Source organism: Cynara cardunculus, assembly GCF_001531365.2.
Source record: "Cynara cardunculus var. scolymus isolate 2C chromosome LG 3, CcrdV1, whole genome shotgun sequence".
Lineage (NCBI taxonomy): Eukaryota > Viridiplantae > Streptophyta > Magnoliopsida > Asterales > Asteraceae > Cynara > Cynara cardunculus.
The window spans coordinates 4,422,475-4,437,454 of NC_037530.1; the positions used below are offsets into that span (position 1 = coordinate 4,422,475).

The 14,980-nt window shown below is 31.7% G+C and overlaps 1 protein-coding gene across 1 annotated transcript in view; it reads right to left on the reverse strand.

Annotated features, from left to right (window-relative positions):
- The window catches only part of LOC112510554 (30S ribosomal protein S1), a 4,244-nt gene extending 2,023 nt beyond the window's left edge, over nt 1–2,221 (reverse strand). The window contains exon 1 of the mRNA XM_025116018.1: nt 1,333–2,221. Coding sequence (XP_024971786.1) covers nt 1,333–2,166 — 834 coding nt within the window. The 5' untranslated portion in view covers nt 2,167–2,221. The remainder of the gene's footprint in view (nt 1–1,332) is intronic.
- Between the last annotated feature and the right edge of the window lie 12,759 nt (nt 2,222–14,980).

A 14,980-nucleotide genomic window follows, 5' to 3' on the forward strand; every position in this document is an offset into this window, starting at 1 on the left:
TCCCCTCCCCTCCCTGACTTGATAACCTTATCACGGTGAAAGTTATTGGCAGCCTTAGGCTTTATAAGGAGCTTACAAATCTCATTTTCTTCCATGTTAGATGGTTATCAAAATTCCCACCGAACTTAAATGAGCTCACATATCTCTTTTTCCATCAATGCGCAATGAGTTGTCATAAATTCCTCTACTTGTTCATTAGTGATGTGGGATTCGCCTAATATGTTACAAACACCCCCTCGGAGACTCATTGTCCTCGATAAGATTTGCTACACCATCCTGATGGTACAAGGATCGACTCTAATACCATTTAATTATGTCCCAAGTACAAAGCAACAGACTGACCCAATAATCTCTAAATCAACTTAAAACCATAGGGGAAACTATTGTTAGCCATGAACTATGGCTTATAAGCACGATTCTAATTCTAAATAACTCGTTATGGCACTAAGGCTTGGCTTCACTGCCACGTTAACCCCTGTGGCTCCACTCTAAGGCTTCGCTTCCGTTGTAACGCGTTATAGCATGTTATGTCACATTACAACATATTATTTTGTAAGGCATGGGGTTTTTATTAATTTTTTAAATATATAACTTGAGAGATATATGATAATCATGACAATAACTAAGACTTAAATAAACATTAAAAGGAAACATAAAAACCAAAACCTAAATAGATAAATCCTTACTCTCATTCCCGTGCATAGAGAGTCGAACATAAATTCTTTGAAGATTGAAGCAAATAATGAGTAGAAACAACCAAGACATTTAATCCCGATTTGGCACTCTATATCAATTTTCTTATAAGCTTGATATATTTAATATAAATGGTTTCTCTTTCCTTCTTAGTTTTATAACTTTATAAGAATTTAAATTGTTCTAACGGGTTACTCAAAACACTAACATACACAAGTGTATATATATACATACAAATATGTATGCATACGCCTTAGGGCACGCCTTGAAAAGTGTTGTGGCCTTGCCATAACTCGTAAGGCTTGATGTTTGATCCACACCTCACGTCATTTAGAACCTTGCTTATAAGATGCTCACGACTCTCAAATTTTTTTAACAACTTGAAATCAAAAAACAAATCATTTGACATCAAAACTCATATGAACTCTAACTTCCAAATGTAAAAAAGCATACAAAAAAGATACACATCCTAGTTTCCATGCGCTAATAATCAAGGATAATGAGAAGCAAGCATTGCTAGTAGATCAAGTATGTAAGTCGATTTTACAAAATAAATGCATAATCCTCTCCCGTTTGTACACGAAATCCTAGAACTTCATCAAAAGACGTAATCAAAGAAAAGAAAGCTGAGAAAAGAACCTGCCTCACTCGATGCCAGGCCAATCGCCGAAAGAGCCGCCGTGTGGAGACCAACGGTCTACCACTAAGAGTTCTACCTAAAACTTCAGCAAACAAAACTGTTCCATGCTCCACAACTGGAAGCCCGGCCACCGGACCACCACTTAATGCCGCTTCATTTCTCGCAATTCCCATCTTCCCTTTCATCATAAACTCTTCAGGATTCTTCTCAAGATCACATAACAAAGAATCCAACTCTTTATCATACAAAGGAAGCACTTCTTTAGTCAACATTGTCCCCAATAAATCAGCACCAATGTTAACATCAAGCTTGTATTCATTCCCAGAAACCACCACACCCACCACAAAATCTCCTGGTTTTGGATCATAATACTCTACAGACACCCTCTTGTCCTCTTCTTCCTCCATTAAGATCTCACTAACATCTTCTGAGTCACTAGGCTCTTCTACAGATTTGCCATCTCTAAAAAACTTATAAAAGGGTTCTAATACCTCCTCTTTATCAGGCTTATCATACTCAACTTCAACTTCAACTTCTGGTATACTAATAGGCATTGGCGATGGTTTACCCAACAATCCAAGCTCTTCAATCTCATTTTCTTGCTTTTGGGCCAAACGGGTGGTTGTGAATTCGTCAATAACTTCATTATTCGAGCAATTTAGAACATGGGTATTTCTAAAGATTGAGTAGTTTCTAAGAAAAGCTAGATTATTGAAGGAATTTGGAGTTCTAGGGCTTGAAATGCATCTGTTAGTGAGGGTTTTACAGATTATGAAGGTGTCTAGAGGAGGAAGAGACTTACAAGCAGGATGATTAAGAAGAAGGAGAGACATATCTTGTTCTTTATCATGCGCACTTCATATGAGAGATTCTTCTCCAGATGGAAAACCGATTTGTTTGCGCTATCCTTTTTCAGATTATGGCCTTATCTTGTGTTTTGAATGGGCTTGCTAGCTTTAATGGGCCTTTGAAGTATTTGCACAGATTAAATAAGCTCGTCTTTGTTTTGTTCAATTTTAAAACCATTATGTTTTAAAGTTATGTCTTGGCCAAGCTGTGTTTTCGAAAACTCTGTGCCAGCAGTCGTAGTAATACAAAGGATGCAAGCGATTATCTAAAATGATTGGGCGTAAAACGTCTGTAGGTGGCTTTTTAAGTCTGTTGTCAAATCCCGTGGCTCAACTCTAGACAGGCAGTGGAAACTACCAAGCTGGAGTATGGTAGGGGCGGATGGAATTTTCGGTTTGTATGAATTTAATGGTGTATATATTTAACTTCCTCTATATATCCGCTTTTTAAAAACCATGTTAAACCGTTTCATAACATCGGCAAAAACAAAACATAAAACAATAACTTAAAATCAAGATGTATCTCGCTGCATTACGCAAGTACCCTTCTAGTATTCTATAACAGTTACTAGCGAATAAAATTATAAATTAGAACTAAAATATCAACATTGATTATGTTTCATTTGTTTGCCCAAACATACAAATGAAATAAATCCATCATGGTTTATTTTAGATTGTCGACATTAGAACTAAAATATCAACATTGATTATGGTTTCATTTATTTACAGATTTATTTATTTGTGTACATATTTATAAAACGAAGCAAAAAAAATGGATAACTGAAATCACACACAAGAGTAAAAGGGTTGAACCAACGGAGTTTGCATTCGGGTTTCGATATAGGTGTATTTATTTACGAAAGTTGAAATTTTTGTTGTTAAAAATTATGTAAACTATAAAGTATTGTTTGATAAACATGTGTTAGGGGCCGTTTGCCAAATGCTTACTCGGGTAAGCATTTATCAAGTCACATTTCCTTACTGGATGAATATAACAAGGATTAAAAATCTTACCTGGTAAGAGTGAAAGCAAGAACCAAAGAGTCTTACCTGGTAAGTGATGTCAACTGCTCTTACCACGGTTAGCACTTACTGGGTAAATTGTAACGTACGATGTTGTTTTGGTAGACTAAAATTTTACCCGATAAGTAAGCGACATAATTGAATTTTACAAACGACCCCTTAGTTTCTTTTTTGAGTTTATTTCAAATTCCTGTTTGGATGGACAAAAAGTGGCTTATAAACTGATTTATTGAAACGTTTTTTAAAGTAAACCTTTTTTTAAGGGTGTCCCAGGTTATATCTGGACTAATCCCGACATATCGTGACTGCAAGAAATCAGCACCAATAAAAATTAAAGTACTATTTATTTTGTTTAATAATTACAAAATTATGATTAAAAATTTGAAATAGAATATTTAATTTAATTATTAATTATAACTTTTGAAAAACTACTACTTCGTTAAAATATGTGAAATTGATCAATTTTATTTTTCTCTATATTACATGTAATGATTATTTAAAAATTATTTTTTAAATTTTTTATATTTTTCCGACTAGCTTATTACCTTATTAGTTCATTAGCTAATTTACAGCTAATAGTTAACTTATCAACTATCAACTTGTTTATTAAATGTGTGGTTTGTATGAGAGTTTTTATACATGTGAAAAAAAAGGTCAAAATCTTTTAGTTTGTACACTATTTCCTTAAAAAGACAAATATGATATAAAAGAGATTGGATTTTAAATAAATTGAGTCGTCGATGAAGTATCTTTTTGTCACCCGTTTCAGTTTATTTTTTATATCATTTTAGATAATAAACATTTTTAAAGCGACAGAATGGACATAATATAATAAACAAATCATATTAATAGCATATATTATATCATTATTTTGTCCCTACCACAAAAATAAAAATACAAGGAAACTTAACGACTTTACGATTTAACAAATTTTGACTGATACAAGTTTGTATGCAAAATATCGAGAGAGAGAAAAATACGTATTTCTGCAACACACTGTAAATGAAAAAGACATACACGATGCATCAACACTTCCAAAATACACCCACAAAACTCACCTCCGAAGAGCTATTTGCTTGTAAGTTGATGGCCTCTTTCTCGATAATTGATATACATATATACACGTATAATTATTTACAAATGCAATGATGAATATAAACTTATAAACTAGTTTAATTTGTTTTCACATATGAAATAAACACGAGTGAAAAAGTTGTGTTTAGACAGTCTTGTTTGAATGTAAAACCTTTAAAATTGTATTATGTATGAAAAGATAAACATTCGTGAACGTTTCACATGGAAACAACAATGTTCAAACACAGCCACAAGGGTGGTGTCTGATTGGTTTGACTCCAAAGGTCAAAAGTACCTGGAGGTCCCAGGTTTAAATCCAAGGAAGAATAAAAATAGCCTTGTGGTCATGGAGGTTCAAATGTGGTGACTTCGGGCTATCTGCAAAGCAGGTGATCGCTCTGGGATTAGTCGGCTCGCATAGCGGATTGGATATCCAGGTTAATAAAAAAAAACAATGTTCAAACACTACCTTTTTACATGAAATTGGTTTATACGGTTGTACACATTATTGGGTTTTAAAAAAGGAATATATATATATATATATACACACACACACACTTTGGATCGGATGAAACCAGCTTGTTTTCATAAGACCTGTGAGACCATTTTTTTACACTTGAAACTTCACAGTAAAATACTGTGAAGTATATATATATACAGGGGAGTGTTCAAATGAAAACCGCTCTCATTTGTGTAAACCGTACAAACCAGCCTCATACGTTCATTTCATTGTTTAATCTTATGAAATTTTTTCATGAAATTGTTTAATCTTGTGAAATTGTTTCATATAATACTATTTTTTGATGAATTTATTTCATATATGATTATGAAATTGTTTCATATAATATTTAATGAAATTTTAATAAAACTGTTTCATGTATTTCTCTAAAATTAAAATAATAAAGACGATAATATCCATGATTAACACCCTCCACAATAAAATGATTAATCAACCTCTCATAATTACAAAAAAAATGAACAAAATTAAAATTTATAATTGGTTGAATGTGGTTTTCACGGTTTTTACAAATTGAGTGGTTTTTATTTGAACGTTTCCCCATATATATATATATTCAACTTTATACTGTTCACTAGCTTGAATTTTAAACGATAAGATAATCAGAATCGAAATATATCATTTGGCATGTAACTAGATCGGTTGGTTAAGGATACAAATACAATATGGTACTACATATTATAACATTTCAAGAAAATAACAAATAACTCGCTTTCTCCCCCACATGCACACACCTCATAATACATAATACGCTCTCAACCCAGGCCACAGTTTCAAGAAACCAGTGAAAACAACAAAACAGGATGTGACCCACAAAATTCACTCCCTCTTGATCGATTCCGTCTCTTTCCGTAAAATTCTCTGCTTGTAAACCCATACAACAACACCACCATTTAATCTTCCCCCCGATTAACAGAGCTTGCAGTAATCACGCACGAGCTTCCCTTTGTCAGCATACATACTTTAATGGTCGAAGGATTTTTGTCCATAATAGTTTTAATGTACCAAACTATGTTTTATTCCATCCATCAACACTATAATTCCAAAAGTCGTGAATTGATGCATATATAAATTTATATAATATTGCGTCAAATGTGTGCATAGTAGTACCCCACGTACTGCCATACAAGGTTGTTACAAAGATCTGATAAAAAATATTTATAATTAGTCGAATACAGTTCGTTGAGTATCAGTATTTATTATATACAATCTAAAAAAATGTTCAAACTATAAATTTTCAAAAGTCTTGGTAAGTTACCAAATACAATTTTTTGTAACATGATTTTAATAAGAATGTTATACAATTCATGTGTTTTTTAGTAGTTTTATATTTGGAAGAGTTTCATTTTTAAAACAAATGATAAGGACAATGCATAAAATAAATAAATAAAACATATATAGTCTACTTTGTGTTAAAATAAATTTAGGGGCCGTTTACTTAAACATTTACTCGGTAAACACTTACCTGTAAATTTCAACACTGTCGCTTACTTACCGGGTAAGATTTTATTCACTAAAACGCATCGTATGCAACAATTTATCCCAGTAGGCACTGACCATGATAAGAGTCTTCGTCCTCACTTACCGGGTAAGACTCTCGATTCTTGTTTTCGCTCATACCGGGTAAGATTTTTAGTCTTTGTCATATTCATCCGGTAAAGTAAAGTGACTTGGTAAGCGATTGCCCGGGTAAAAATTTGGTAAACGGCACAACTAAAGTTAAATCAAGACAAACAGATTAAGGTTTGATTTGTTTTTTAATAATGTTTACGGGGTCTGTTCAAATAAGAATGTTAAATATCGTGAAAAGGTAAAATATAAAGTTTTATATGTGAGTTATTGAAAAATCCATTTGAAGATACATATGTGAACTCATACTGAAAATATGTATCATCAGTTCACAGATACATTTTCAAAGAGATTCACATATAAACATTTTTTTTCTTACTTTATCACAATATTTAATCTTTTTTTTTACCTTTCCATTTTTTTTATGAAATGTCAAGATTAAAACAAACTTAAATAACTAAAGTAAAAAAACAATCATATTGGAGACACGGAAGGGCAAAACAGGGAAAAACATGTTCTACGAATCTGTTGCATTACAGTTGTTATGCATATGAACCCGATGTCATCATATATGACCTACGAACATGTTTCATTACAGTTGTTATACATATGAACCTGATGCAATCATATATGACTTATGAACCTATTTCAATATAGTTGTTATACATATGAACATGTTTCATTACACATTGTTATACATACATATGAATATAAATCTGTTTCATTACAGCTGTTATAGATATGAACCTAATACAATCATATATAACCTTGTTTTATTGAACAGTTTGAGTCTGTTTCATTGAAAATTACCCTGTTTCATTGAACAGTTTGTGCCCGTTCCATTAAAAATTTATCATTTTTTAAAATGTGGCGATTTTTTCAAAAAATTTAATGGATACTTCAATTAAATCTTTGCTAATATTGTGTTAATCAATATAACATCCATATTTATATAAATATTATGTTGTTACCAAACTTATCTATTAATATTAAATAATTACTAAACATAACTATTGTAAATTCAAATGATCATAATACCCTTATAAATTACAAAAAAAAAAACAAATGAATTTATATGATTAGTTTTAATTAGTTTGTAAGATTTGTTCAAATTGGGACGATTTGTATTTGATCGTTTCTCTCTCTCTCTTATATATATATATATATATATATATATACACTTGAGATCATGTGAGATCAAAGGTTTTTCGTGAGACCCGTAAGACCAATTCTCAACATTTGGATTAGATTTACAATCTGAACATTCATAATCATAAAATTGCCACGAGACTTCTCAATAATCACAAAATTGCCACCGTACAACTTTAGACCATTAGATGATTAGCTTATAAAGTTGATCAATGAACATAAATTGGTCTTACATGTCTCACGAAAAACACTTGGTCTCACGTGAACCCAACCCTATATACTGTTTACCTAGTTATTATTTTTCCGTCTCAAAATAAATCCATAGTAAAAATGACATAATTTTACTTTTTAAATAACTAAATAACTAAATAACAACTTTAGTTTTAATTAAATATATTCCTCCTATTAACTCTCAAATATTTATATATTATTTCAAAAGAAAAAGTATTTATGTATTAATAAAGGAAAATTTAAAATTCTATCTTATTTATTTAAAAAAAAATAAGCATTTATTTAAATACATAAGAACATGGAGGTTGATATTTGAAAGGGAAAGAATAATGATTAATAATGAGAGAAAATAAAAAAAGAAGCAAAGAGGAGGAGTATGTCATGATGCGAAGCTGTCAATCAACCCACTTGACTTCAAATAAGAGAGAGAGAAATGGACAATGACAACATTCAACTTTACACTTTCAACAGCCCTTTTCAAAATCAAAGAGAAATTTATAAAAATAACCGGTTTATACAACTATTTGTCATAAAATAACCATATTTTAGAGGTTTTATCGGAATGGCGACACGGATTACCCCGGAGGCGAGGTCACACATGGTTAACGAGAATGAACAGTAATCTCGACTTTTGAGGGTAATTTTTTTTAAGACTTAAAGGGGGATCGCCCCCATAGTGTACGGATCGCCCCGTGTGGTCATTCCGGTAAAACCTCTAAAATGTGGTTATTTTGTGGCAAAGGGTTGTGTAAACCGGTTATTTTTATAAATTTCCCCAAAATCAATTCCAATCCCGACTTTTGTTATAAAAAAAAAAAGCAATTACAAGTTCGTTTACTCAAACGCTTACTTAATATCGGTAAGAGTCAACTTTATAACTTACTTTATCGGGTAAAATTATAGTCCATCATAACGGTATGATAAACGTTTATTGGGTAAGAGTCGTCACCAAGGCTCTCCATTCTTATCATCGCTCTTACCGGGTAAGATCTTCGGTCCTTATCATGTTCATTTGGTAAGGTAACTGACTCGATAAACATTGATCAAGTAAAAGTTTAATAAATGCCCCCTAAATCGAAACACGGATCGGTTCCAAACCATCTCGCTTCTAAGACCAAATTGGTCCACTAAATACTTTCCTTTTACTTTAAAAATATAAATATTAATTTTTTTTTATCAAAATAGTCAATAAAATTTGTATTTTAGTTATTAAAGTTTTATTTTAATCAAAGGATGTATTTACGTAAAGCCTATTTTCAAAATAAAAAAATGGAAAAAAATCTTAAGGAAATGGGGTTTTTTCACGTAAATTTACATAATTTTTTTAATCTGAAAATAAATTTTACACAGATTTGTATGAGGCATTTGTGTAAACTCTGTCTAAAATGAATTGATTTAAAAATAGATAAAAATTGAATTTGGTTGAGAATATTAGCTATTTTAGTCAATTTTCCATGAAACATCATTAAAACATCTTCGATAGATTCTTTAAAGTTAAGAATCAAAAGTCAAAAATCTCTAAAAGAAATTCACGTTTATCTTCATCGACTCTTCATTTTGGAGATTACGATTAAATTACATTATTAAAATATTTAACGCAAATTATTATTTCTCTTTCTTAACTATTTAATTTAAGGGATCTTATTGGTTTTAAGAATAGAAAATCATTTCTCTTTTTTAAACCATCATTTTTAGAGAGTTATTTAAATTTAAAGAATTCCACATCCCCCGCACCCTTCTATCTCTCATAATTTCTCCATTTTGGTGATAGTTTTGATGAATCTGTTGAAGAAAAAATTTCCATTTTCAATAATTTGTTGGAGATACTCTTAAATTGTCGAAACATAGTGTTTAACATTTTATCAATCAACTACTTTGGGTTGTCACACATTGGTGTGGCTCAGGGAATGTATTAAAAATCTCATTTTCTTTGGGTTCGAATTCAAAAATTGACCAAACCCTTGTACCCATATATGCCTGTAACGACTCCAGGGCATTCACAATTACTTGGGGATTAATCGATACACATAAATTGGTTTCAAACACCTTTAAAGTTGTCCATAATTTGAGCAACTATTGGTTAGGTTAAATGTCCAAATACTAAGGTGACGTTTGGTTCGCATAATGTTTTTGGATGAAATGGATTATGTTAATGGAATATGACTTTGAAGGAATTGGAATGAAACGTTGTCAGGTTTTACCACATGTTTGGTTGGCAGACATTGGAATGAAATATGTTAATGAATTGAAATTTGTATGTTTGATTCACATAATGTAGCTTTGCAAGTGGAATGAAATATTGGTTAATGACCAAAATAAAAATATCATTTTTTGGAAATTTAAATTTTTTAAAACTAAAAATACTCTAATAAAATAATTATTTAATATGTAAAACAACATAAAATACACAACCCAAATATAACCATAAACCAATCGACATTACTAAATCGACGGTGGTTCAGATCGGTGTTGGTCTGCAATGGTTCGGATGGCGGTGGTCGACAATAGTTCAAATCGATGGTGGTCCGCGGTAATTTAGATGGAGGTGGTCAGCGGTGGTTAAGATCGACAGTAGCGACGGTGGTTCATATCGTTGGTGGTCAGCGGTGATTCAGATCGATGGTAGTTAGCAATGTTTCAGGACCTTCAGGTTGGTGGTGGTCTGTTGTGATTCAGGTGGTGGTGGTCAGATGTTGGTTCAGATTGGCGGTGGTTCAGATCGGTGATGGTCAGCAGTTGTTCAGATCAGTGATGGTCAACGGTGGTTTAGATCGGCGGTGGTCGGCGGTGATTCAGATCGGTAGTAGTTGGCGGTGGTTCAGATCGGTGGTGGTCCATGGTGGTTCAAATGGCGATGGTCGACAGTGGTTCAGATTGATGTGTGGTCCATGGTGGTTCTATCAACGGTAGTTCAGATCGGCGGTGGATCAAATCTCTGGTGGTTTAGATTGGCGGTGGCCGACGGTGGTTCAGATCGGTAATGGTCAGCGGCAGTGGTTCAGATCGATGATGGTCGGAGGTGGTTGACGATAGTCATATTGGATTTTATGAGATTAGAGTATTTTAAGTTAAGAAAATATTTGGTATTATGAAGATAGATAATTTCATTCCATTAAAATATCATGTAGTTACTAAAAAATATTAAATTTTTTATTTATAAATTTATAGGATTTTAAAGATTTCTTCAATAAAGCAAACGGATGAATGAAATTTAAAGGGAATCTGATTACCAAACGGCCCCTGGTGTTTGCTATAAAAAATATAATATTTTTATTTATTTATAGTAAAATCGAATTACGTGTCCCAAGTGAAAGCAACATCGCACATGTACTTGACACCCATCTCTTATATATTGCTCAGTAAGTAGTACAGTTTTTTTCTGGGGTAATATTTAATATTGAAAAAACAATTAATTTAAATTATCTTTTTTTTTTTTAATTATACAACGAATTTTCATTGTACCAACCAATGGTAGATTGACGAATATCTTCATATTTTTTTCACCTGAGTTATTTTTAGTTTATTTACAAATTTAATAAATGTATAATTAAATATATAAGGTAGAACTTTGACTTTTACAACTTCTGACATTATCATGTCGTCGGTCGATATCATGATGATGAAAAAAATAAAAAATATTTAAAAAACAATATACATTTTAATGTGAAATTCGAGTTTCTATGCTTGCTTACTTTTTATTTCAAAATTATGCCTCAACATGTCATATTGATTTAAAGCTGTTTTCTTCCCAAAATATCCCTTCAATGTTTCATTTACTAAAAGCTATCCTCCATATTGCTCATGAAATCAATTGAGCAGCCATGACTAAACAATGGATAAATGTTTTTAACAAGTACTTTATGCATCAATACTTGTACAATATTTCACCTGGATTCAAACAAATTACGAAAGGTCTAATAGCTTATTATCTTAGGTCGGAACAAGTTGATAGAATCCCCCTTTTTTTGTTTACAATTAATTAGATAGTAAAAAAAAGAAAATATTTAATAAGCAAGTTTTAAGAAGTTGGCCCTTACAAACAGCTTGATGCACTATATCCCACGTGCTATAATCCTCTTAGCTACATGCCCTGTCTCCATCTAAAAAAAAAGTGAGAATTCTTGATCTCTTTCAAGGCACATGAATAGCCATTTGATCTCCGTCAAAGTCGATATTATGGTATGCTTTTCTTTAAGTCCAACGACCCTAAAACTCAACAAAAATCGCTCCCAACTCAAATTTTCCAAAACTTTCAAATATGATTCACTGACAACATTATATATATATATATATATATCATTTATAAACATCAATTTTTACCAAAATTCATGCAAAATGCCATTGATTTAACCGCAAGGGTGGTGCCTGATTGGTTTGAGCTTGACTTCAAATGTCAAAAGTATCAGGAGGTCTCAGGTTCAAATCTAAGAAGGAATAAAAATCCTCTTGTGGCCACGGAGGTTCAAATACGACGACTCCGGGCTATCTGCAAAGCAGGTGGTCGTCCTGAGATTAGTCAGCTCGTTTAACAAGTTGGATATCCAGGTTAATAAAAAAAATTGCCATTGATGAAACTCAAACATTAAACTTCTGTTTTATGCATAACTTCCAACTTTAAACCTCAATGATCATTCTATTTCATTGTAGCATCATAATTATACATTATATGACACGCAAGAAGCATTAATTTGTAAAATGACATTTAAATTCTCACCTTACACATCAATATCTCAGTGATGTGTTTGAATGCTCTGTTTTCTCTTATCGTTTCTCTTCCTCTGCAACCCCTCTAAATGAGCAATTAAAGTCAAGTTCCAATTTAGTCCTTGCCCTAATATTCGTGGACTAACCCACAACATACTTCTTGAAGGCCTTAACAACTTTAGTTCCCATACATTTCTTGTTCTTTTTAGCCACGAAATTTATGTTGTTACAACTTAAACAACATGTGTTGTTGAATCAGTTGACTTAACAATACTGTGTTGCCATTCTTTGAGCAAATGGAGCATATCGAGAAGGGTTCTTTTCTATTTGAAGACTAAGGTGTCGTTTACCAAACGCTTACCCGGGTAAGCGCTTACCAAGTCACTTTATTTTACCGAATAAATATGTCAATGGCTAAAAATCTTACCCGGTAAGAGTGAATGCAAGAATCGAGAGTCTTACCCGGTAAGTGATGACGAGGACTCTTACCATGATTAGCGCTTACCGGGATAAATTGTTGCATACGATGCGTTTTAGTGAATAAAATCTTACCCAGTAAGTAAACAATAGTGTTAACTTACTGGGTAAGCGTTTAGGAAAACGGCCCCTAAGACATAAACATCGAGTATATTTAGAGTACTTTTGTCACTAAAAGCATATTTTTCAAAGAATGATAACATTAGGTATGTTTTTAACATTTGGGTCAACATCAAGTATAAAAACTCAAATTTCTCTTATTAATTGGGGATTTTTATTGAAGTATATTAATTTTTAAAAGTGAGTAGTAATACATTAAAAGAAGACATTTATGTTTGAAATAAGTGGTGAAATTGTTGAACATCCATTCACACTTATTGTTTTTATTTTATTTTAATTTCTATTTTTATTGTATTTTTATATATTGAATTATAAAATTAATGCTATATATCTAAACAATTTGTATTACAATTTGTTATTCACAAGTACCATATATGACTAGTTTGCATGATCAGATTACAAATCAGTTATTGTATAATATTTCAAATTAAGATTTGTGCAACAATTATTATGTTTAAATTCAATTTATTTTCCTGTCTAAATATATTTCAGTTATGAAATTTGTATTTTTGTCATGTCAACGATTATTCATACATAATATTTGGTAAATAGTTGCATTAATTTAAACACTTCATCACATATAGGGTTATAATGGTCATTTTTTATTAGTCCGCACCAAATCCAGAATATTTGGTAAACAATTTTTTTACAAACAGCACTTGCTACAGTCAGAGATGCTTACTTTAATCAGACCTCTTATTTCAGACAACGCTTACCAGCTATTATTGGTAAACAACCCTTTAGTTGAGATTTAAATATAATGGTTAAATATTGTAAGAATATAATATTTATATATTAATATTGTAAAAATATATTTTAAGATACATATGTGAACCCCATATGAATAATCTGTAATGTTAGTTTATATATTTATCTTTAAATACATTATTTTCAGTGATTCACAAATGAATCTTCTATTCTTATATTCTCATGATATTTAGCTATGTTTGGTAAAGTTGCTGATAATCTATATAATAATTCCAAGTTAATTTTTTAGCATTTAAATGAAGTTGAAGGGCAATACAAAAATGTGACCTTGATTTCAAGGGTTTAAAATGTAAATTGGATTTAATGTATTGTGTGTGCAATCCTTTTTTCAATAAGTGTGTGATTGTATTGATAAATTATATTTTTTGATCTACTCTTGGTCGAAAAATGAGCATGGGGAATTTTTTCGTCTAGTGTTGGAATTATTGAAGGGTGAGAAACTGTACGTTTGTAAAATTTTTGAAGTGCGAGTTTTGATTACGAGAGGTTTAATTCTTAGGGCATTTAGTCTCCAAGAACATAATCAAGGTAGACTCGGCTAAGATTGAAGCCACCGAGAGTTGGGAACCGTCGAGATTGTCGCCCGAAGTGAGGAGTTTTTTAGGCTTAGCGGGTTACTATTAACATTCAAGACTTTTCGTGAATAACAACACCTCTGACCGCTTTAACCAAGAAGAGTCCAAGTTTGAGTGAGCTTATGTTCAAGAGACGGCGTTTAGGCAGTTGAAAGAAAAGATGAGTAGAACATCGATCTTATCTTTACTGAATGGGTCGGAAATGTTTGTGATCTATAGCGAAACTTCCAAGTTAGGATTGGGTTTGTGCTTTTGCCACATGGGAAGGCCATCGCCTATCTTACAGTAATTGAAAACTCATGAAAAAATGACCCTACTCAAGATATGGAGTTGACAACGGTAATTTTTGCATTGAAGATACGGTTTGAAATGTCAAATTTACACTGATCACAAGAGTCCCAAACATTTATTTCATCAGAAAGATCGATTTAAATATAAGACGAAGGATGTGGATGAAATTATTGAACGATTACGATTCATAATTTAATAAAAATAAATATTTGATAATATAATATGTTAATTAATACAGACAATATAGTAAATAAAACTAAATAAATAATATGTTAATTAAAAGAATTTCAAATTGATTATA